The sequence below is a fragment of the Leptosomus discolor genome, chromosome 5, assembly GCF_034619465.1.
Source record: "Leptosomus discolor isolate bLepDis1 chromosome 5, bLepDis1.hap2, whole genome shotgun sequence".
Classification (NCBI taxonomy): Eukaryota; Metazoa; Chordata; class Aves; order Leptosomiformes; family Leptosomidae; genus Leptosomus; species Leptosomus discolor.
The window spans coordinates 81477336-81496686 of NC_141395.1; the positions used below are offsets into that span (position 1 = coordinate 81477336).

Genomic DNA, 19351 nt, shown 5'->3' on the forward strand with positions numbered 1-19351 from the left:
GAGTGGGGGGTGGGGGCGTTGGTTGGGGAATGTGGAACCTAAAAATCAGAGTCTGAAATGAAGGTCTCCGCATTTGAAATGCGTGTTCCAGGAGAAGAAGGTTGAAGACTGAATAAGCCAGCAGGGTTAAGCTTTTTGCTGCCCTCAGGTGTGAAGACAGGATGGAGGCAGGTTGATTTGATCAGTTAAAACTGCTGTTGCTCATTGGCTTTTTGTAGGGTTTTTTTTCTGCACTGTTACCAGTCTGGAAGAGTGAGCAAACATTAAAATTATTTGGTTTTATTTTTAGTGGAGGAAGATGAGGAGCAAAATCCTAAGTAGACCAGTAGCTCTTTCCCTCAAAGAATGTGTCTTTTAGCTCTCCAGTTGCCAGCTTTTTGCAGCTTGTTTTGCCAAAGTGCTCAGTTCTTAGGAGTTTTGTACAAACAGGCTGTGGTCTCAGATTAAGATGATGTTCAGACCTAAACAGCAGGTTTAAGCTCTGCTGTTAAACGTTGTAGAAATAGTTTATTGGGGGGGGGGGGGGCAGGGATGGAGGAGGAGGCAGTATTCAGTAATTTATTTTGAGGAGGTAGAGGGGAAACAAATCATGTCACACACAACCTTTTCCCTTCTGATTTCTATAGAATTGTACGTCTGAACGATGTTACCTCTGTTCTATGTTGTCAATGTCTTAAAGACAAAACACTGGCTTGTCTGAACTCTGAGCTTAATGATGCTCACCTAATAATTTAAAACTAAGTGAATGTGCTGCTCTGTTAAAGTGGAAACGTTGAAGTGGACTCATTACTGGCAGCAGGCTTTATTATGGAATAACTGCTTTAAGCTGTGTCCCTAGCCTGCTCAAAGGTATCAGCCTAGAGTTTTGTCCGTGATGTTTTGTACTCACATGATGGAGACAACTGTGTCTTTTCTCCCATAATCTCTGTAAAGCCTCTGAGAGTTACCTGTTCTTTCCTACTGGTAATGCACATATATTGATCTAATTAAAAGAAAGATTGTTATTGTACTATAGGTAAGTCTAGAACAAGATGTAAAATTGAAAGTATGTCAATGTAAATTACTTTAATCTAAAGTAGGAAGCTATCACTGAAAGATGTGTATCTTTTTAGTGTAATTATTGAATCTATTGAATCACTTCAATAAACCGTATTTTCTCTTTCTATTAAAGGTTGCCAAGCTAACCCACGCAATTTCAATCTTCACTGAAGGTATCCTCATGATGAAAACTACTTTAGTTGGTATCATCAAGGTAATGTCCTGTTATTGCAGTAGGAAAACGTCATTCAGTGGCAATTAGCTCTTTAGCACAGATACTTCAGCACGTTAAGAAAGACCTTGAGGAAAGATAAAAAGAAAAAATAAGTTTGCATACAGATTTTCAAACAGTGATGCCTAACTTGGCATTCAGATGAGAACTGTAGTGTTTAAGGTTGTTAAAAACACACTGCTCATTGTAAGCAAATTCTTCAGCCTTAATTGGTGCTCTGTTTTTTCCCCTACTGAAAAAGTGACTGCAGGCTTTTCTGAAGAGCTGTTTCTGCCATCGGCAAAGACTGCTCTTCCTACGTTAAGATACCTCTTTCAGGAGCAGGAGCAAGTATTCTTGAAGAAATATACACTTCTTAATGCATACTGGCTTCTTATAATTGTATGATGTTCTCAGTGGATCCTTGACAAAGGTTGATTATGGGAACTACAAACATTTGCATTTGACTTAAAGTAATCATTTATTACGTAGTAGAAGTATTCAAATATTTGTTCTTTGGACAAGCCCTGGTGGGAAAGTGTATCTGTTAGCAGTGCTTTTGAATTCGTCATAAGTACGTAGTATCTTTCTTGGTACAAATGAAGTGCTTTATTTATACCTTCCTGACTTTAAGGAAGAAAAAAAAATATTTCTTCTACTTAGGTGGACCCAAAACAGTTACTGGAGGATGGAATAAGGAAGGAGCTAGTAAAACGGGTAGCTCTGGCTCTTCACAGGGGACTCATCTTTAATCCTAGAGCCAAGGTGTGTAACAGACTGATTTTGTTTTAGTTTTTGGTTTTGCTGGGACCTCTTTTATTATACTACCTTCTGGAAAATAATTCCTACTTTTCTGTGAAGATTGCCTTTTTGTAAAAAAAAAAAAAAAAAAAAAAAGAGAAAGTACCCTTTTTGAACTCAAAGGTTATTTAGAAGGCCTTATTTGATGTTAAAATGAGTTTATAAACTGCTAAGAGTACATAGAATTCAAAACCATATTTTTATTCCATTGCCAAGTCTCCTGTCAATTCTGAGTTCACAGTTCTGTCTCTGTGGCGACTGATGACAAGACATGATATGTATAAGCCGGGTAAACATAGAAGGGCAATGATAGAGGGAGGAGTGTGACTCCTTGTTTTGATCCTGTCCAGATTCTTGAGTCTGTCTCCCAGATCAATCAGTAGTACCACTGGAGTCTAAAATGAACATAAAAAAGCATGAGTAAGAAGAATTACTTCAGATACCAAACAACCTTTAATAAGTTTCCCAGTGCTTTTCAGTTCTGGCTGGAGCACAGCGAGATCCTCTGGAGGTTGTTATGTAAAGGCTTTTAGAAGCCTTACACGTTTTCTCTGTATTCTACCTGTTCACAGTTTTCTTTTTATCTTCTTTTTTTTTTTTTTTATCTGTAGCCAAGCGAACTGATGCCCAAACTGAAAGAAATGGCAGCTACAATGGATGGGTTTCATCGATCATTTGAATATATCCAGGATTATGTCAACATATATGGTTTAAAAATTTGGCAAGAGGAAGTGTCTCGTATCATTAACTACAATGTGGAACAGGAGTGCAATAACTTCTTAAGAACAAAGGTGCTAGTCAAAACCAAGAATGACTAAAAAGTTGATAAATATCTTTATATTTGGATGTTAAAGTTTGTGACTGATGGAGCAAGTGTACCCCATTGTGCATAGTCCATACTGTTGTGACTTCCACTAAATGTGCCGACTACTGTGTAAAACATCTGCTCCCAGCTTTTTCTGAATTATTTCAGCACCCCCACTGCGTTAGCTGGACATAAGAAAAGCAAAGTACTCCAAACAGAATATTTTAATATCTCTTGCCAGTGAACAGTGTCCTTCCTCTGTTTCTCGAAGAAAACAGAAAATAGCTCCTGAATCACGGTAGTCCTCTCTGTATCTATTATTAGCCATCAGAGTGCAGGCTTAGAAAGATTGCAGTCATTTCCAGCTCTTTTTGTGATATTTCACAAGTGGTGGAGTGAATAGATCTTAAGTTTAACTAACAAAGTGGTGGCCAGTCTTACTGCAGAAAGGAGCAGATGGAATTCTCACCAGAAACAGTAGCAGTTCTCTCAACCTCCACACTTGCCTTCTGCTTGCTCTTTGACATTTTCCTGCATTTATAGCGCTCTGCGATGTGTAATTTACAATATTGTTTTAGTGTACTGCTTTTAAATTGAAAGGAATAAAATTTTGAAGCAAATTAAAACCAGGCAATGGTAACACTGCAAATTACTCTGAAACTTATTTTTCAGATTCAAGACTGGCAAAGCATGTACCAGTCTACTCATATTCCTATACCAAAATTCACACCTGTGGATGAGTCTGTAACATTTATTGGTCGGCTTTGTAGAGAAATCCTGAGGATCACAGACCCAAAGTAAGTACTGTGTGTCACCAGCTGCGCTATAGCACCATCCGTTGGATTGCTCCATGATCCACCATATACGAACAAAATGCACAAGAAATAATTTTTCCTTAGCTGTCATATCATCATCTTTATCTAAAAACAAATTCACCCAATCCTTCCTGTACATGTTAAAAACTAGTCTAGAAAAGGTGTGATTTTACTCTAAAAAGGAGAGAGAAACCAGGAAAGGGTGACAGGACCCTTGCGGAGAGAGGATTACCTAAACATCACCTGAGATACTTAGAGTCTTCCTAATCTCTGCCTGAATAAGGTAACTCATCACTCGGGTTATCTCAGGAACTGTCTGCAGCCTCTTCTGAAGTATTTGTTTATTTAATTTTTCCTCAGAATCACGTGTTACATCGACCAAATGAACACCTGGTATGATGTCAAAACTCATCAGGAAGTAACCAATAGTCGTCTCTTCTCGGAGATCCAAGATACTTTAGGTACCTTTGGTCTCAATGGTTTAGACAGGCTGCTGTGCTTCATGATTGTAAAGGAACTGCAGGTAAATTTTGAACTTTGGGTTCTCAGGGTCACGATGCTTTTATTGTTTAATTGCTTCCAGTAAAATAAAAAAATTGTTAATTTTTAAAATCGTAAATTGAACTCAAAAGCATTTGAAAAACCCAAAAAAACTCAAAAGTAAGAATTTCAGTTACAGATGTAATTGTGGAAGTTGGGACTCTTGAATAACTGGTGCTGTGTCACACAAGCTTGTGAGTTATGTTAAACGGTGCTTTGCAAGGAATGCCTTTTGAAGGTGTACACCTTGTGTGTACTTAAATGTTGATCTCAGGTCAACTTTGATTTTTCTGCCTAGATATGGACAAAGAATTAGGTTGTACCATGATAGGAATAAGGTGTCAGTTCTATGTGATGCCTTTTTCCCTAATACCTCTATGTGAAACCAAGTTTTTTGTTTCCTGAGAAGAATCCAGTCCTAGCCTGGTTAAAGATTTTAAGGAAAATAAGTATTGATGGTCAGCCCTTCATCAAAAATTTAATTAATAGTTGTCTACAGTGGGTATTACATATTGATGAGGAGGAGCTGCTAATTGTTCTAATACTGATTAGCATAACTTAGAAAAGCAGAAAGTCTAACTACAGAATTCCTCAGCTCTTCGTCTGTGAAAATATTCTCTCACTGCTGTTAAATTGTGGCTCTTGTACCACCAAAATTAAGCATATAGTACGTGTGTGAGGATTTTACTTATTTCTTTCTTTCTTTTACTTAGAATTTCCTCAGTATGTTTCAGAAAACTATACTGCGTGACAGGACAGTACAGGATACCTTAAAAGCACTTATGAATGCTGTCAGTCCTCTCAAAGGAATTATACGTAAGTGCTTAGTGGTTAAGAGGGAGGAAAGCCATTGTCTTTGTACACTTGCATTTATTTCCCTTCTTACTTGTTCTTTTTTTGATTCCTTCCCCTTCTTTTCTCAGCGAACTCAAACAAGGTTTATTCCGCAGCAATTGCAAAAACTCAGAAGATCTGGACAGCGTATTTAGACTCCATAATGAAGGTCGGTTTCTGTGACAGTGATACACAGAGTTCACTCTAGGCTCTTTGGTTTATATACTTTAACTTGCTTATTTTACAGTGTTGTATTATGTTGACTGGAATTCTGTGATATCACAAGCGAAGAGAGCTCCTGAGCTTCGTTTGTGTGAACAGCTCACACTCCACAAAGTGCTCAGCACTGAGATTCATATGTAATTGTTTGCCAAAAACGGTCTGGCACTAGAGTTCTGCTCTGGGAGGACTGAGTTAGCGCGCAGTATCAGGAGATCTGAAGCTGCTCCCCGCAGTGCCTTGTGACCGTAGCGCACCCAAGGCTAAAGTCTGGAGCAGCAGTGTCTCCTGAACTTGCCTCGTTCACGCAGAAGGCAGTCTGCCCTGCCACGGTTTACACAAGCTGTCCCAGTGACAGGTCTCTCTGTCTTGTCTTTGTGACGGTATTTTGCGACCAGTGTTTTTCAGAGTGCTGTGAATCTTTGTTTATGTGACTGAAGAGAAGAGAAAAGGTCAGGGAAGGAAGGGGAAGTTTGGCTGCCACAAGCCTCTCTGAGGGTTTTTATCCCTGCCGTTGCTGACCCTAAGGTCTAGGGAGAGGTGGGGAAAAGGGTACAGGCATTTTCACCGACCAGCGAAAAGAAGCAAGTGACTGGGCTGTTATACCTGTTACCTTTTGAGCGCGCTTTTCGCGCTGCCGGCAGCTGGTACCACGAGCTGTGGGTAAGTCTCGAGCAGCGCCACTGCTCCTCTGCGTTGGCCGCGCTGCGCGGTTGGGGTCTGTCAGTTCCGGCCGCGGGCGGGCGGCGCCGGTGCCCTGGTACCGGCGTGAGGAAGCAGCTCCAGCCGCTGGGTACGTCCCTGCCGCCTGCAGACCTGCAGGGGCCGTTAGGTGTAATGAGGACTTTGTGTCATTTATTTAACTGTAAGTTGTTACTCGTTACGTTTTTCCTTAGTTTGACTTTTCCTTCATTGCATCGAGTATAAAAGCCCGACCTGCTGTGTGTGTGTTTGTTTCGACAGGTTGGTCAGATGCAGATTTTAAGGCGACAGATTACCAATGAATTAAACTATTCCTGCAGGTTTGACTCCAAGCATTTGGCTGCTGCTTTGGAAAATCTCAATAAGTAAGAAGCAACACGTGCTGAAGAGCTGCGTGTGTCACTGTGATGTAATTGTTATCAACTAGGCAATCCTTAAAATCTGAATTACAGCAAAATGTGGAATCTGATTGTATTTGGCTTTTTGTTCATGACTGTTTGAATTTGAACCCAACAAAAACATTGAAAATAAATAATTTGGCAAGTAATTTGTATGAGCATGCTAGTGGACAGCACAGCTTGTAACTACGTTTGGTTATACCTGGATTTGAGGTTATATACAGATAAGAAGTAAGAACAGTGAAAATGTGTGGTGCTGATTTTGAAACAAATACAATGTTTGTAAAAAGATACTCCAAAAAAGGTGATTTACTCTTGCTTGTAACTAGTTACAGGTTTTGTGTCTGAAGTTTTTACATTAATGTGGCATCATGTAAAGTTTATTTGGGGATAATTTAAATAAGTATTTAGTATAAAGAATTTATTTTCCTTTTAGAGCAATACTGGCTGACATTGAAGCACATTATCAGAACCCATCACTACCTTACCCTAAAGAAGACAACACCCTTTTGTATGAAATCACAGCTTACCTGGAAGCAGCTGGCATTCACAATCCATTAAATAAGGTCAGGCTTACGTTGCGGTGCTTGGTACAGTTTGCTTTTTCTATTTTATTGATTATTAACTGAAAAAAAAAAGAATATGTGGAAGAACTGTGTTCTTTTGCTCCCCCTCAGATCTACATAACAACGAAACGCCTGCCGTATTTTCCCACTGTCAACTTCCTGTTTCTCATTTCCCAGTTTCCAAAACTTCAGTACAACAGAAATTTAGGTATTGTATCCATTGTTGTTTGTCTAAATAGGATGAAAACCTGTGTGAAATTATTTGTAGAGACTATAGTAAAATTATCTGCACAGAAAATACCCAGTTTCTGATTTTAGTTCATCACGTCCAGGCGGGTTTGTTGTAATATTGAAGCCAAGAACAATGGAGTAGGGAACTGAATCCAAACTCCTGACTTTCTCGTTCCATCCAATGCCTTGGTTAATATCATTAAGCCGTTTGCTACGGAAGGAATTTGTACGTGTGGGCAAGCAGAAGGGGAGGCACAGCAAAAAAACTCATGAGAGTATGTTAGTCCGTTTGCCTCTGCTAGAAAGAGTACATTCTGTTTTACAAACGTGTGTTGTTCCGGGGGTTTTTTCCTGTGCAGGAGTGGTGTGCAAGAGGCCAGCTGATCAAATTGACTGGCTTCCCTTAGTTCTGGGACTCCTGACCCTGTTGAAACAGTTTCACTCAAGATACACAGAACAATTTCTGGCTCTGATTGGTCAGTTTATTCGTTCAACGATGGAACAGTGCACAAGGTATCCGTGTTTTCCTTTTTCCTAAGTATCACTTCTGTGAGGAGGGCTTCAGTAGTGTTCTCACTGCTTTTGCAGTATGTTTCTCTAGCAGAGTATATTTGACATAACAATAACAATATAATTGACTAAATAAAAGACTAAAATACTATTTCTTTTCGTAATGGAATGGCATGGTACCTAGTGGAAACGGTGTTTCTCAAAGGATGGTGGTATTTCCATGTAGTTTCATCCACATAACTGATTGCTAGTAGGACTGTGATCTTTGTGGTGGTTTAATTTTAGCCAGAAGATACCAGAAATGCCTGCTGATGTAGTGGGTGCCCTCATGTTCCTGGAAGACTACATTCGCTACACAAAATTACCAAGAAAGGTGAGAGAGAATTCCATGTCTCCTGTCCGTAGCACTGGGCAGGGGTCCTGTTTGGATGAGCTAAATCTCGGTTTATGCTGTGGTTAGTTACTGGCAGTTTGATCATGCTTGTCTGCTCTGGAACATGGCATCATCTATAAACCAGTTTCCAAAATAATGCACTTGTTTGCCTTCTCCAAAAAGCAGTATTGACCCTTTTCAGATGGTCTGTTAAAGATTGCCAGAAAGGAAATACAGATGAAAAATCTGTTACCTGATAGGAATGGGTCGTAATGGATTCTTTTACCCTGTACAAACTACAAATGTGTTCCTTGCATACCTTGTGTAACTATTCCTATACTAGTCGTAGTATCCTTACAGAAAAAATATTTTCTAGGAAGTACAGAGGGGCTACAAATTATAGAAAGGATTTCAACTTTGTGTGGATTTAAGAAAAGTCTGTTCCATTTAGTTTTCAGAGAGTGTGTACCTTGCTGGGGTGCTTTTGGGAAGGGAAGAAATAAAATAGAAGTTCTGAGATGTTGCAGAATTAAGTAATAATAAACTTAGCAGTATTCTAAATGCGGGGCAAAAAGCTCATTATCAAGTCTAAATTTTGGTGAACCGCCATCTCCAGTCCTTGATTTCCTTCCCTTCCTGCCAAACCATGGCTTCCCAGGCAGCTTCTTTATTTCACGTGCAAGGGAAGTTCTGAAAGTCTGTGCCTGTAGAGCGACTTGGTTTTAGAGTTAAATGCAACTTAACTGCATTTGAAGACGATAGGTTATTTATACATGGTATGAAAAATAAGTCATAATCCCATTTGCCGTAGGCTGTACTTCAACAATTCTGGAATGAGCCACTTTGCAGCTAATACAACTGAAAGTGGGAAAGAATCTTCCAGTTCCTCTCTCCTTCCCGGCTCACAGTGCAATGTAGTAGAAGGTCCCAGTGTCGGTCTTGCAGCTGATGTGTCTGGTACCTGTGCCAGCTTCCACTTAGCCTGGTGCTGTGTGGAGGAGCAGCGGGGAGCGTGTCAGTGTTCCTCCCTTCTGACACGGTACCAGGGGCCGGGCACTTCCTCAAGCCAGGGCTTGCCTTGCCTGCCTGCCGTGGTGTTCCTCCCTTCCTTTGTGCGGCAAGCAAGAAGGCAGCCAGGAGCCACATCCTAAAGCCGGGGCGTCGTGTGCTTGAGTCATGGATTAGCTGTGCTTGTTACTGGATAAATAGAGCATTCACACGAATAATGAAGCAAATACCTAACTGTGCCTTCCTGTTTCCCTCAGGTTGTTGAAGCACACGTGCCTAGCTTCATTTTCGATGAATTCAGAACTGTTCTATGAATCCCTGGAGAAGGACCAAGTGTCTCTCAAGCTCAAGGAGTTGGGGGCTGAGGATGAGACAAGTACAGCTTCCCAGAACTGTGTCTTCTCTGTGCTTTAAGGCAGTACCTGCAACTGTTTCTGTGCAGTGTAGCCGTCAGCACTACTCTGTGTAATTAACACTTGCTTAAGTCCTGGCACAATACGCAATTTGTCTCATCCAAACAGTGTACATTTTGTACTGCACATTATAAATGCTGTATGTAATTGTTTATGTGTAAATCCTTTGGGGTTTTGTTCTGAAGAACTATTTGTGGAAATTTGACTTTTGTATCTCAAATGAACAATAAAATTGGAAATAAAGGTGGGGGATAGTTTGCCAGGACTTCCTGGTGCTAGGAAGTGTCGATTTTCCTGTTAAAAAAAACACTCGTGGGAATGAATATACAGTGAAAGAGGTGTCTGCCTCTGTCCTACAAAAAGTTAATTTTCCTTTATTAGAGGACAGAAAAATAATCAAATATCCATAGCTGGAAAGTCCTGTCATGCTCTTTGAAGGCACAAATATTTCTTCCAGTGCAGCTGTAATGTGACTAATGTTGGGGCCAAGGTGTTTAATTCGTGCAACTTTCCCTTGGTAGGGAGACTTTTACACCTGGCCTCATTTTCTTGCTGGGGCCTGCTGTGGGAAAGCCAGTGGGGCGTGTTATTCTGTCTGTGGGACAGCTTGGTGATTATCGGACTGGAAAAGTCAGATATGCCACAGCTGAAGGGAAAGCTTACTTGGGCAGAGGCGTTCGTGGCTCTGAGACGGGCTGGAGGGGTTAGATGGCAGATCACCTCCGTGTTTAAGAAAGGAAGAGCAAGGGAGAAGGGGCAAAGGGGAGCGTGGAGCCCCAGGACACTGGTCCTGTCCGTGTCCCTCTCTCCAGTGAAGATGTGTCTTCTTCACCTGCCCCTGAATGCTCCAACCTTTTTCCCTGGAAACAAGAACAGGGAACGTGGGGTCCCCCTCCGCTGCGGCTGATGCTCATGTCACCAGGGGGGTTAGGGAAGAGAGCAGCACCATGCTACAGCTGATGGATCCGGCCAAATTCATGGTGCTGCTTCCTGACACCCCATCACCTGATGCTCTGCTGCCCAATGGTGAAGCTCTCACTAAGTGGGCACATGAAAAATTTGGGCAGCTAAGTGTTGATAGCATCTACAGCTGGACTCGGAAGCAAGGACCTAGCGCGAGAGGGTGCCATCTGTAAGCTGCTGAAAGCTAAACAGTTGCTTAACAAACAGCCTCATGGGCAGCTCCAACACAGCCAGACAAGCAGCAGGAGGCTGGATGGCTTCGTGCAATGGTCATTCAAGGATGGACAACACTGGTCTCATGCTCAGCTTGATTTTGGTCCCAGGAATTAAGTTTTTATTGGCTTTTTATTACATTTGTAAATTAAATTCTAGAATAATGTGAGCAGACTGGCACAGCCAGCATTCCTCCTATTTCTCAGTGCTTTTACATGAAAGAGAGTGAAAGCCTTGGGAGAAAAACTGCTAGAAAAAGAAACAGGACTGAACTGTCTTGTGGTTCCTGTGTAGCTGATCCCCATCTGTTCTTTACAGTGCTGGGCTGTACCCTTTTTGTCTCCATTGCTTTGCAATTAAGTCAGAAGTCCCGTGTCGGGACTGTCCAGCCCACCCTCCTGCTCAGAGCAGGCCGGCCAGCACAGGGTGCTCAGGGTCATGTCCAGTCGCGTTTTGAGTATCTCCAGGGATGGAGATGCACAGCCTCTGGGGGGGCCTGCCCAGGTGTTTGACCACCTCTACAGTGAAAAAAGTTTTTTCTTACATTTAAATGGAATTTCCTATGTCTTAGTTCATGCCTGTTGCCTCTTGTCCTGTCACTGGGCACCACTTACCGTCACTGGGCTCTGTCATCTTTACTCCCTCCATCCATCAGGTGTTTATCCACTCGAATAAGATCCTCCTGAGCCTTCTCTTCTCCAGGCTGAGCAGTCCCCGCTCTCTCAGCCTCTCCTCACATGACAGGTGCTCCCAACTATTGATTGTCCTCGTGGCCGTCAGTACATCCATGTCTCTCTTGTGCTGGGGAGCGCAGCACTGGATGCAGCACCCAGACGTGCCTCACCAGGGCTGAGCAGAGGGGAAGGATCACGCCCCCCCACCTGCTGGCAGCGCTCTGCCCAGGAGGCTGGTGGCCACCACTGCGGGAGTGAACTGGTGCCCCTCAGGATCCCAGGGCCTTTTCTGCCAAGTTGTTTTCCAGCAGCTGTCCCATTGCCTGGGGTCATCCCTCCCCAGCCGCTGGACTTCACTCTTCCCTTGGCTGAACTTCATGAGCTTTCTGTCGGCCCGTTTCTCCAGCCTGCCCAGGTCCCCCTGAACGGCAGCACGTCCCTTTGCTCTGTCACCAGTCCCACCTGGTTTTGTGTCACCTGCAAACATGTTGAGGGTCCATTGCCCAGCGCATTAATGAAGACATTAAACAGTACTGGCCCCAGTATCAACCCCCGGGGTACACTACGAGTGACTGGCCTCCGGCTGGACATTGTGCTGCTGATCACAACCTCCTGGGCCCAGGCATTGAGCCAGCTGGTTAAGCCTGATTTTCCCTTCCTAAATCCATGCTGACTACGCACCGTCACGTTCTTCTCCTTTGTGAGTTTGGGAATGGTTTCCAGGTCTATTTGCTCCATCGCCTTACCAGGGACCGCGGTGAGGCTGGGCATCCTGCAGCTTCCCTCATCCTCCTCCTTACTGTTCCTGAAGACAGGAGTGATGTTTGCTGTTGTCCAGGCGCCAGGATCATTTGATTTTCATTCAGTCATCAATTAATTACCATTTGGCATCGTTTGATCATTAATAAAACCCTTTTAGTTAACCCCATAATGATGACTTCTCTTAATAACTCACCTGTGACACCAGATAAGCAAATGGAGACGTACAGCAGGAGAAAGAGGGAACACAACGGTAAGACTGCAGAAAAAAGAAAGAAGACATAGGGTGAAATGAGGGAGGAGGGGGGTAGGCATCACCCAGCATTAATAGCCCAAAGCCTTTCATGTCTAACCCGTGCTAGAAACACGTACTCCTGCTTTAACACATAGGAAAGCAAAGAGAAGCTGAGGAAGAATACAAAATGGTGTCAAAGTATTTTTTCCCTGTTTGAACTTATTTTAAAGATTTCCCTTCAGAAAGCTTTAAACTTCCCACAAATATCCTGTCCCCAGCACAGAAGTGCAGTTTCCTAAAGTTGGTTAAGAGAAGTTAAAGCACACAGAAAACTCTTAACATTAGGGCTTTTATTATTAATGCAATTATTTATGATGAAGTTCAAGTTATATGTCCTGTTCAAGAGTTAGGCTGGAGCCTGGGGTGTCCACAGCAGATTAGAAAGGGCAGTTCAAGGGCAGTGGAAATTACTGCTGTGACTCAGCGAGCAGAAAAGTCAAGAATGATTTTATTGTTAAGGAAAACTAGTGGTCACAGACAAATTAGAAAAAAACTCTGGAAAAATACTAGTAATTAGTTTCTGCAGCTGAAGCAGCCCCTAACATCAGCAGGCATCTTTCCTGTGCTCCAGTTCATCACAGTATTCCTCAGCAGGGAACACATCCCCGCATTTCTTCTCTAAATGTCTCGGTTTATGAAGACCTGACTCTGAACTAAGCTGCTTTGGGATGCAGCCGCGATGCCAGGGTTGACTGGCATTCCTCCCTGGACGTTACCATCTCATGCTTTGTCCAGATTCCCTTTCACTTCAAGCAGGTACAAACTGACCAGAACGTAGTGTGCCACAGAGGTTAAAATGTAATTTATGCCATTTCTAATTATGATGCTTAATTTTAACTCCTGTGGCTCTTCAGACAAAAACAGAAAAATGAATACTTAGAATACTTACAGAGGTATAATTCTAGCAGACAGCTATTGGTTATACCCATGATACTTTCTCATCCTTCCATATAATAAAAATAAGTAGAAATCCACAGAAAACAAGCTTACAGCTCTCACAGTCTGTATTTTAAAAAAAAAGCAACAACAAAAAAAGACATTAATGAAAATCCAGTTATATACAAATGAAGCAACACCAAATGATGTCCTCCAGCTTCAAATTCTCCATCCACAAATCTTCATAATGCAAAAATTAGGTATCATAGAATCATTTAGGTTGGAAAAGGCCTTTAAGGTCATTGAGTCCAACCATTAACGTGGCACTGCCAAGGCCACCACTAAGCCGTGTCCCTAAGTGCCACATCTACACGACTTTTAAATACCTCCAGGGATGGCGGCTCCACCACATCCCTGGGCAGCCTGTTCCAGCCTGTTCCAATGCTTGACAACCCTTTCAGGGAAGAAATTTTTCCTAATGTCCAATCTAAACCTCCCCTGGCACAACTTGAGGCCATGTCCTCTTGTTCTATCACTTGTTACTTGGGAGAAGAAACCAGCCCCCACCTCACTCCAGCCTCCTCTCAGGTGGCTGTAGAGAGCCATAAGGTCTCCCCTCAGCCTCCTCTTCCCCAGACTGAACAACCCCAGTTCGCTTCTCGTAAGACCTGTTCTCCAGACCCTTCACCAGCTTAGCTTTTGTTTCATGTTCCAGCACGAAATAAAAGACCCAGTGTATTGCTTTTACCTTTGACAGTGACAGTGCTGTCTCCCAGCAGCATTATCGTTTGCATAACCAGGCCAAAGCAGCTCATTAACTGGCATTAGGTTACAAAAGCGTACAAAGTCACGCCCAGAACAGCCCAGGGCATGCTTATTTAGCCTGCACGCTAACAGGGGCGTTTGAAACGCCTTCCTGGGGAGAGAAGGCGCCTGTGACTTGTGACAACAATCTCCATCGAGGCTCTTCCACCACTGAAAAATGAAGACGCCCTGGTGCTGACTCCCTCCCAGCCACACTCTCCACCGCTGCAATGGCTGTACCAGGATAAAAGATTTTGAAGCCTCGGGCATCTTACTGGCTGAATCACACAGGGCTTTTAAAGCTGATATTATGCACTAGGCTAATGCAGATTCAATCTCATTTCTGCATGCTTGTGTCTTTTAAAGCTTTGAATGCCATGTTTGTCTCTGTTTTGCATTTGGCAAATAAGCACCTTCATTTACTTGTCCAAATATAAGTGAATAAAATCAAGATAATCCTTGTTACAGTGTGCCAGTCCTCAAAAGCAGGTTATAAGGGTATTTTTAAGGTGTGCAGCTCCCCAGAGTATTGTTTCAGAGCATCGAAAGAGTTTCCTTAGCAGCATCAGGCAGTGATGACTGGCAATGCAGAAGTCTGAGAGGAGAAATGCCTTCTCGTTACAGGCTTTAATTTATCTGATTGTAAGACGATATGTGACAAACACAGTAGCTGACAGGTACGGTGTTAGGCACTATGTGGAGCAGAATGATGCCAGGTAATGCTGATGTGATCAGACACATGAAAACAAGAGACCTCTGATTTAAATGCCCCAAGCTGGGCTTGCAAACACCACCGATGGGCACTGTCTGTTTCCAGATGTCGTTTGCAGGAGAAAACTCTGGACAACACAGACAGCAAATACATTACTGAAAGACAGAGCAGCTCCGTGTGTGCTCTATAGCGACTAGCACGCGTACTCTGTGTACAGAGGAAGCCACAGTAAGTCAACATCTGGTTTCCACCACCGTGTAATTAGCTGTGGCCAAAGAGCTGAACCATAGCAGTGCCACTTTACAGCTCGTGTTTGGCAGAGATAAAGGCCACTGGAGTTGAAAACTTGGGTACAGGATCTGATTCCTGCCTGGTGATGGCAAGAGAGATGGAGACCTTGGAGAAAAATGCAATATAGACAGCAATCACTAGTCAGAAAAAGCTTTCTGGCACGGGGCAAGGTGCCAGGGAGCACAAGTGACCCCCAGGATTCCAAGGCAGCCTGTGGCAGAAGCTTCTCCCACCTCATGTTGATTAAGCAGTTGAAAGAGAAAACACACCTGGAAAAAAGCAGTGTAAGGCTCAAGGTTAATGGAATCGCTCCCGACCACTGGAGGTGGTAACAAGGACTCAAGACAAGATGGAAGCAGGGACACACAAGAGGGTTTCCTGCTCATGAGAGTGATCATCGTCGCCAAAATGCACGGCAATCCCCATTTCAAAAAGCAAAGCAAAAATTAGCCGAGGTCAAAGCACATCCACCACATTCTCAAAATATCAACCAATTTCTTGTTACCAGAGTCCTCCTCCGCAAGACTTTCCTCCAGCAGATAGGAAGACTTGATAAACCAACAACTGTCCTGGCATGAAAAATGCAGAGGCAGCAAATATATCCAGTCATAAGGAAGGCAAGTTCTCATAACCTGAAACCTTAACAGCAGGGTTTTATTTATGTTGAAATATATGTCTATGCCGCACTTCCCACACGAAAGGTATATGAACCAGTTGTTACTGGGCTCAGTGCCGTGCCCAGGAAGCCCCACATGGACACCTGGGTCCAGGATCTCAGCATTCGCACCTTCATAAAACCTGTTGGGACCCATCCTGCGGTGCAGGAACCACCTGGCACAGCATGACTCACCCCCAAAGCAAGGCAGCCTGATCCACCCCCTGTTGGCAATGATCCCTGCTCCACGCTGTTCCCCTTCCCCTCCAGATCACACCCAGGAGGTGCCTGGGAGAGGACAAGCTGGCCCGTGCCAAGACCATTATGGACAGAGCGCCACCAGTGAAGGGGGACAGCCAGCCGCCGTCCTGGCGTGGCTCCCAGTATACCCAGAGCCACTCATGCCACCAAGCCACAGCTGGGACTACAGACTCTTACCCCTCCAGTGCAAGCTTCCCCTTCCCGTCCTGCCCCTAGAGAATCCAGCCTCGTAGCCTAGAAGAACCCACAAAGTCAAACCCACACCAACAATACCGCCCTAAGTGTATAGGCAGCGCTTAGAAGTTGTTATTTGTATCTAAAATCCTGTGTACTTTTACTAGGCAACGTGGATTTTCAGCAGCATGTATGCATCAACCCCTACATTAGGGCTACCAAAACCCAGACCTGGGAAGACCGCGTTAAGATGCCGTTGCCTGGAGAACGTGAACCTGCATCTGAAAGCAACTAGCTGCAGCGCAGAAACCTCAAAGGGCAGCAGTCGCCTGAGAGCGACCCCCCAAGGCGCTGAGCTGAAGAACACCCAAATGTTCCCATGGAAAAATAAATCAGACGCTGTAATAGCACAGACGGAACCATTTAAAATTGTAAATGAGAAGGCAACACGCTCCGCTCCGGTTGTCTGGGTGCTTCTCCAGCATTGCCCACTGCGCGTGTGCCTATTGCCTTAACATCTGCGAGCATTTCAGTGCCTGCCCATGGTTCTGCTGTTTGTGTGGCTGGCCTGGTAACCCCGGCTTGAAGACCAGCTCTAAAACCCGGCTGCGATATCAGAAGCCTCTTCCATGGCTCCTCACCCTCTCCACCCTCTGAGAAGGATACTGGCAAAGGCCCAACGCTTCACTCTGCAGCCTCTCCCGGCTGCCCGTGCAGACTCAGCGGGTGCAAAGGCTCGTTTCATGTAGAGTCATGGTTTTTTGCTTTAGCCCCTCGCTAACAACTTCCCAAATCCTGTTTACCTTTTTGACTTCTGCTGCAAAGCGAGTGGAAGCTTGGAGAGGACCCATCATGGTGATTCCAGGACACTCACAGCTGGGTTTCACCATCAGGATTGTTTTTCCTATTTATGTTACTTTGCTTATTTAACAGCGGATTTCAGTTACCATTTAAAATACCTTGTCAGCTTTTTATTTTCAACACCTTCAACAACTTTCTCTCAGCAAACTCTGCCATGCTGCTGTTTACTATGCACAACACAGGAGCCTGCGCAGCTCTTTGGAGCTCCACAGGGAACAATTTAGGAACTGCTGACACTATTTTCCATGTAGTAATGTCATGCTGAGCAAGACAGAATTTCAGAATGCATAATTTATCAACTGCTCATATTTATTCTGAGTGGATTTTGCTTTTGTCCAGAACACACAAGATGGTTCCAGAGAGCAATATGTGCGAGCACTGTGAGCCAACCACAAATTACTGCCCTACTGACACAAACCCACCCGTGTGCATCAACACTGTCACCGTAAATACCAACATGTAGGTCTTAGGAGATGCGAGCAGCCTTTGAAGCAGCACAGGTCACAGCTTCCACATGGGAAACCAGTACAGGAAACACACCCAACACACCGTTCCTATCCAACCTTTCTGCGGTGCAGCAGCTCAGTCCTATATTGCCGCTTGCTTCTGGCTGCGACTGCAGAGCAAGGACCAGAAACCCGAGTGGCAGAAGGCAGGGACCAGGCGTACGACATGGGCACGAGGGAGAAAGACAACACAGAAGCTGGCATTACCAGGGTGGGAGCCATCCCTTTTAATCATCCCCTTTTTTTCAGATTTCCACAGATGTTTGGAAACGCTAGTAACAGTGTTGACACTGCACGTGCTTTGGAACAGCGTGATTACAACCAGACTCAAGTGTGGTTCTTAACCAAATTGTTGTTCAACTGGAGCAGAGCCGGGGCAATACAGATGAAAAATAGCGTGTGCTCCTTGTTACTGGTGGTTGTTTTTTCTCTGAGCGTGCTGCAGATATCAATGTGATAGTTTTAAGTGTGAAGTCTTCCAAGTGCTATTCAGACACCATTAACAAATCCATTACATCTACAGAACAGACAATTTAAGCCTCTATTCATACAGTTCCCCAGACAAGCACTGTAATTATGCTTGAGATTTCTATCACATTATACTACCACTGTCTCAGAAACACAATCAAGTAATAAATGACAAAATCCAGCAGCTGATCCAGGACTAATCAAGTGCTTTCTCTTTGTTCCAGGATTAAAGTGCCTGCCTTTTACTTGCTTGCACTGGAGCTAGAGGAGGCACTGAACGCACGCACAGCCCAAACAGGTATCACTCCTCACCTGAAATCCAATACTGCGTGCCTGCACTAGCAGGCATTTTAAACCTCCAATAAAAACACCCTCTCATTGCCCCATATATTTTCCACGAAAGGGCTTGTTCAAAACAAACCAAACTCCTGAAAAACAGACCAAGAACACTTAACCTACATGATAGAAACTTCTCAAACAAGCTCCAACAATCGTGACACTTGCATGCATGAACCAACGTCCGCCTATGAACAAGCCTCCAGACCACCAGGCTAGCAGAGAAGGCAAACAGTTCCCTCTTTCCTCCCCACCACTAGCCAGTTCTCATACTCCTGCACCATGTCACGAGCTACAATCTCATCAGTACGCATTGCTGCTCCTTGAGTTCCTTCCTCTCCCGGTAAGCTGCAGGGGTCACAGGTCCTGGAACACAGGGGTAACCACGCAGGCACGGTGCAAGCCTCAGGGGCCCACCCCCACTGACCAAAGCACCCTGCTAAGGGTACAGCCTGGCACTACGCTTTGCAGCGTGAAAATCCTTAGCACCAACCCCTTTGGTTTGCAGGTAGAGGTACGTGATGCACCTGGGGAGCTGTCTGTGTGGGCATGCTGTTCCCCTCGGGTTCTGAATCACACCCGTGACACATCTTCGCCAGCGCATCCCTTCCCTTTGCTGCACGCAGATGTAGAAAACGAAATCCAGGGCCCCTACATCCCGTCCGGCTGGCAGGGTTAGACTCCATTGGACCTGGGGGCGCTGCCCACTCTCTGCCAGCTTTACCCTTCTCACTCTCACCTGGCTCAAGAACTGCTTCTTTCATGACTTCCCCCCCATCCCCCAGCCTCCCTTTGTGTCCCCCAGAAAAACAGGGCAGCCAGGGACCAGGCCACACAGCTGGAGATCCTGCCCTCCGACTCCCCTTCCCCGGGGCAAGGCGCTGCCGCATGCCGCCAACCAGTGGGGCGGGAGCCCGGCCGGCGCTGGCAACCACCACGCGAGACACGACCTCACCGGCAGTTCCAGAGAGAAGCCCACACCCTGTGCTGCCCTGTGTCCAAGTGATCCCCATTGGCTGATGCTCCAAAGTAAATCCTT

The 19351-nt window shown here is 44.5% G+C and overlaps 1 protein-coding gene across 1 annotated transcript in view; it reads left to right on the forward strand.

Annotated features, from left to right (window-relative positions):
* The window catches only part of WASHC5 (WASH complex subunit 5), a 28224-nt gene extending 18513 nt beyond the window's left edge, over positions 1-9711 (forward strand). Inside the window, exons 17-29 of the mRNA XM_086465104.1 lie at positions 1172-1252; positions 1913-2014; positions 2662-2841; positions 3528-3652; positions 4031-4193; positions 4924-5026; positions 5134-5213; positions 6227-6330; positions 6800-6929; positions 7041-7137; positions 7520-7673; positions 7956-8043; positions 9309-9711. Of these exons, the coding sequence (XP_086321230.1) occupies positions 1172-1252; positions 1913-2014; positions 2662-2841; positions 3528-3652; positions 4031-4193; positions 4924-5026; positions 5134-5213; positions 6227-6330; positions 6800-6929; positions 7041-7137; positions 7520-7673; positions 7956-8043; positions 9309-9365 (1464 nt within the window). The 3' untranslated portion in view covers positions 9366-9711. The remainder of the gene's footprint in view (positions 1-1171; positions 1253-1912; positions 2015-2661; positions 2842-3527; positions 3653-4030; positions 4194-4923; positions 5027-5133; positions 5214-6226; positions 6331-6799; positions 6930-7040; positions 7138-7519; positions 7674-7955; positions 8044-9308) is intronic.
* The last annotated feature ends 9640 nt before the right edge of the window (positions 9712-19351 follow it).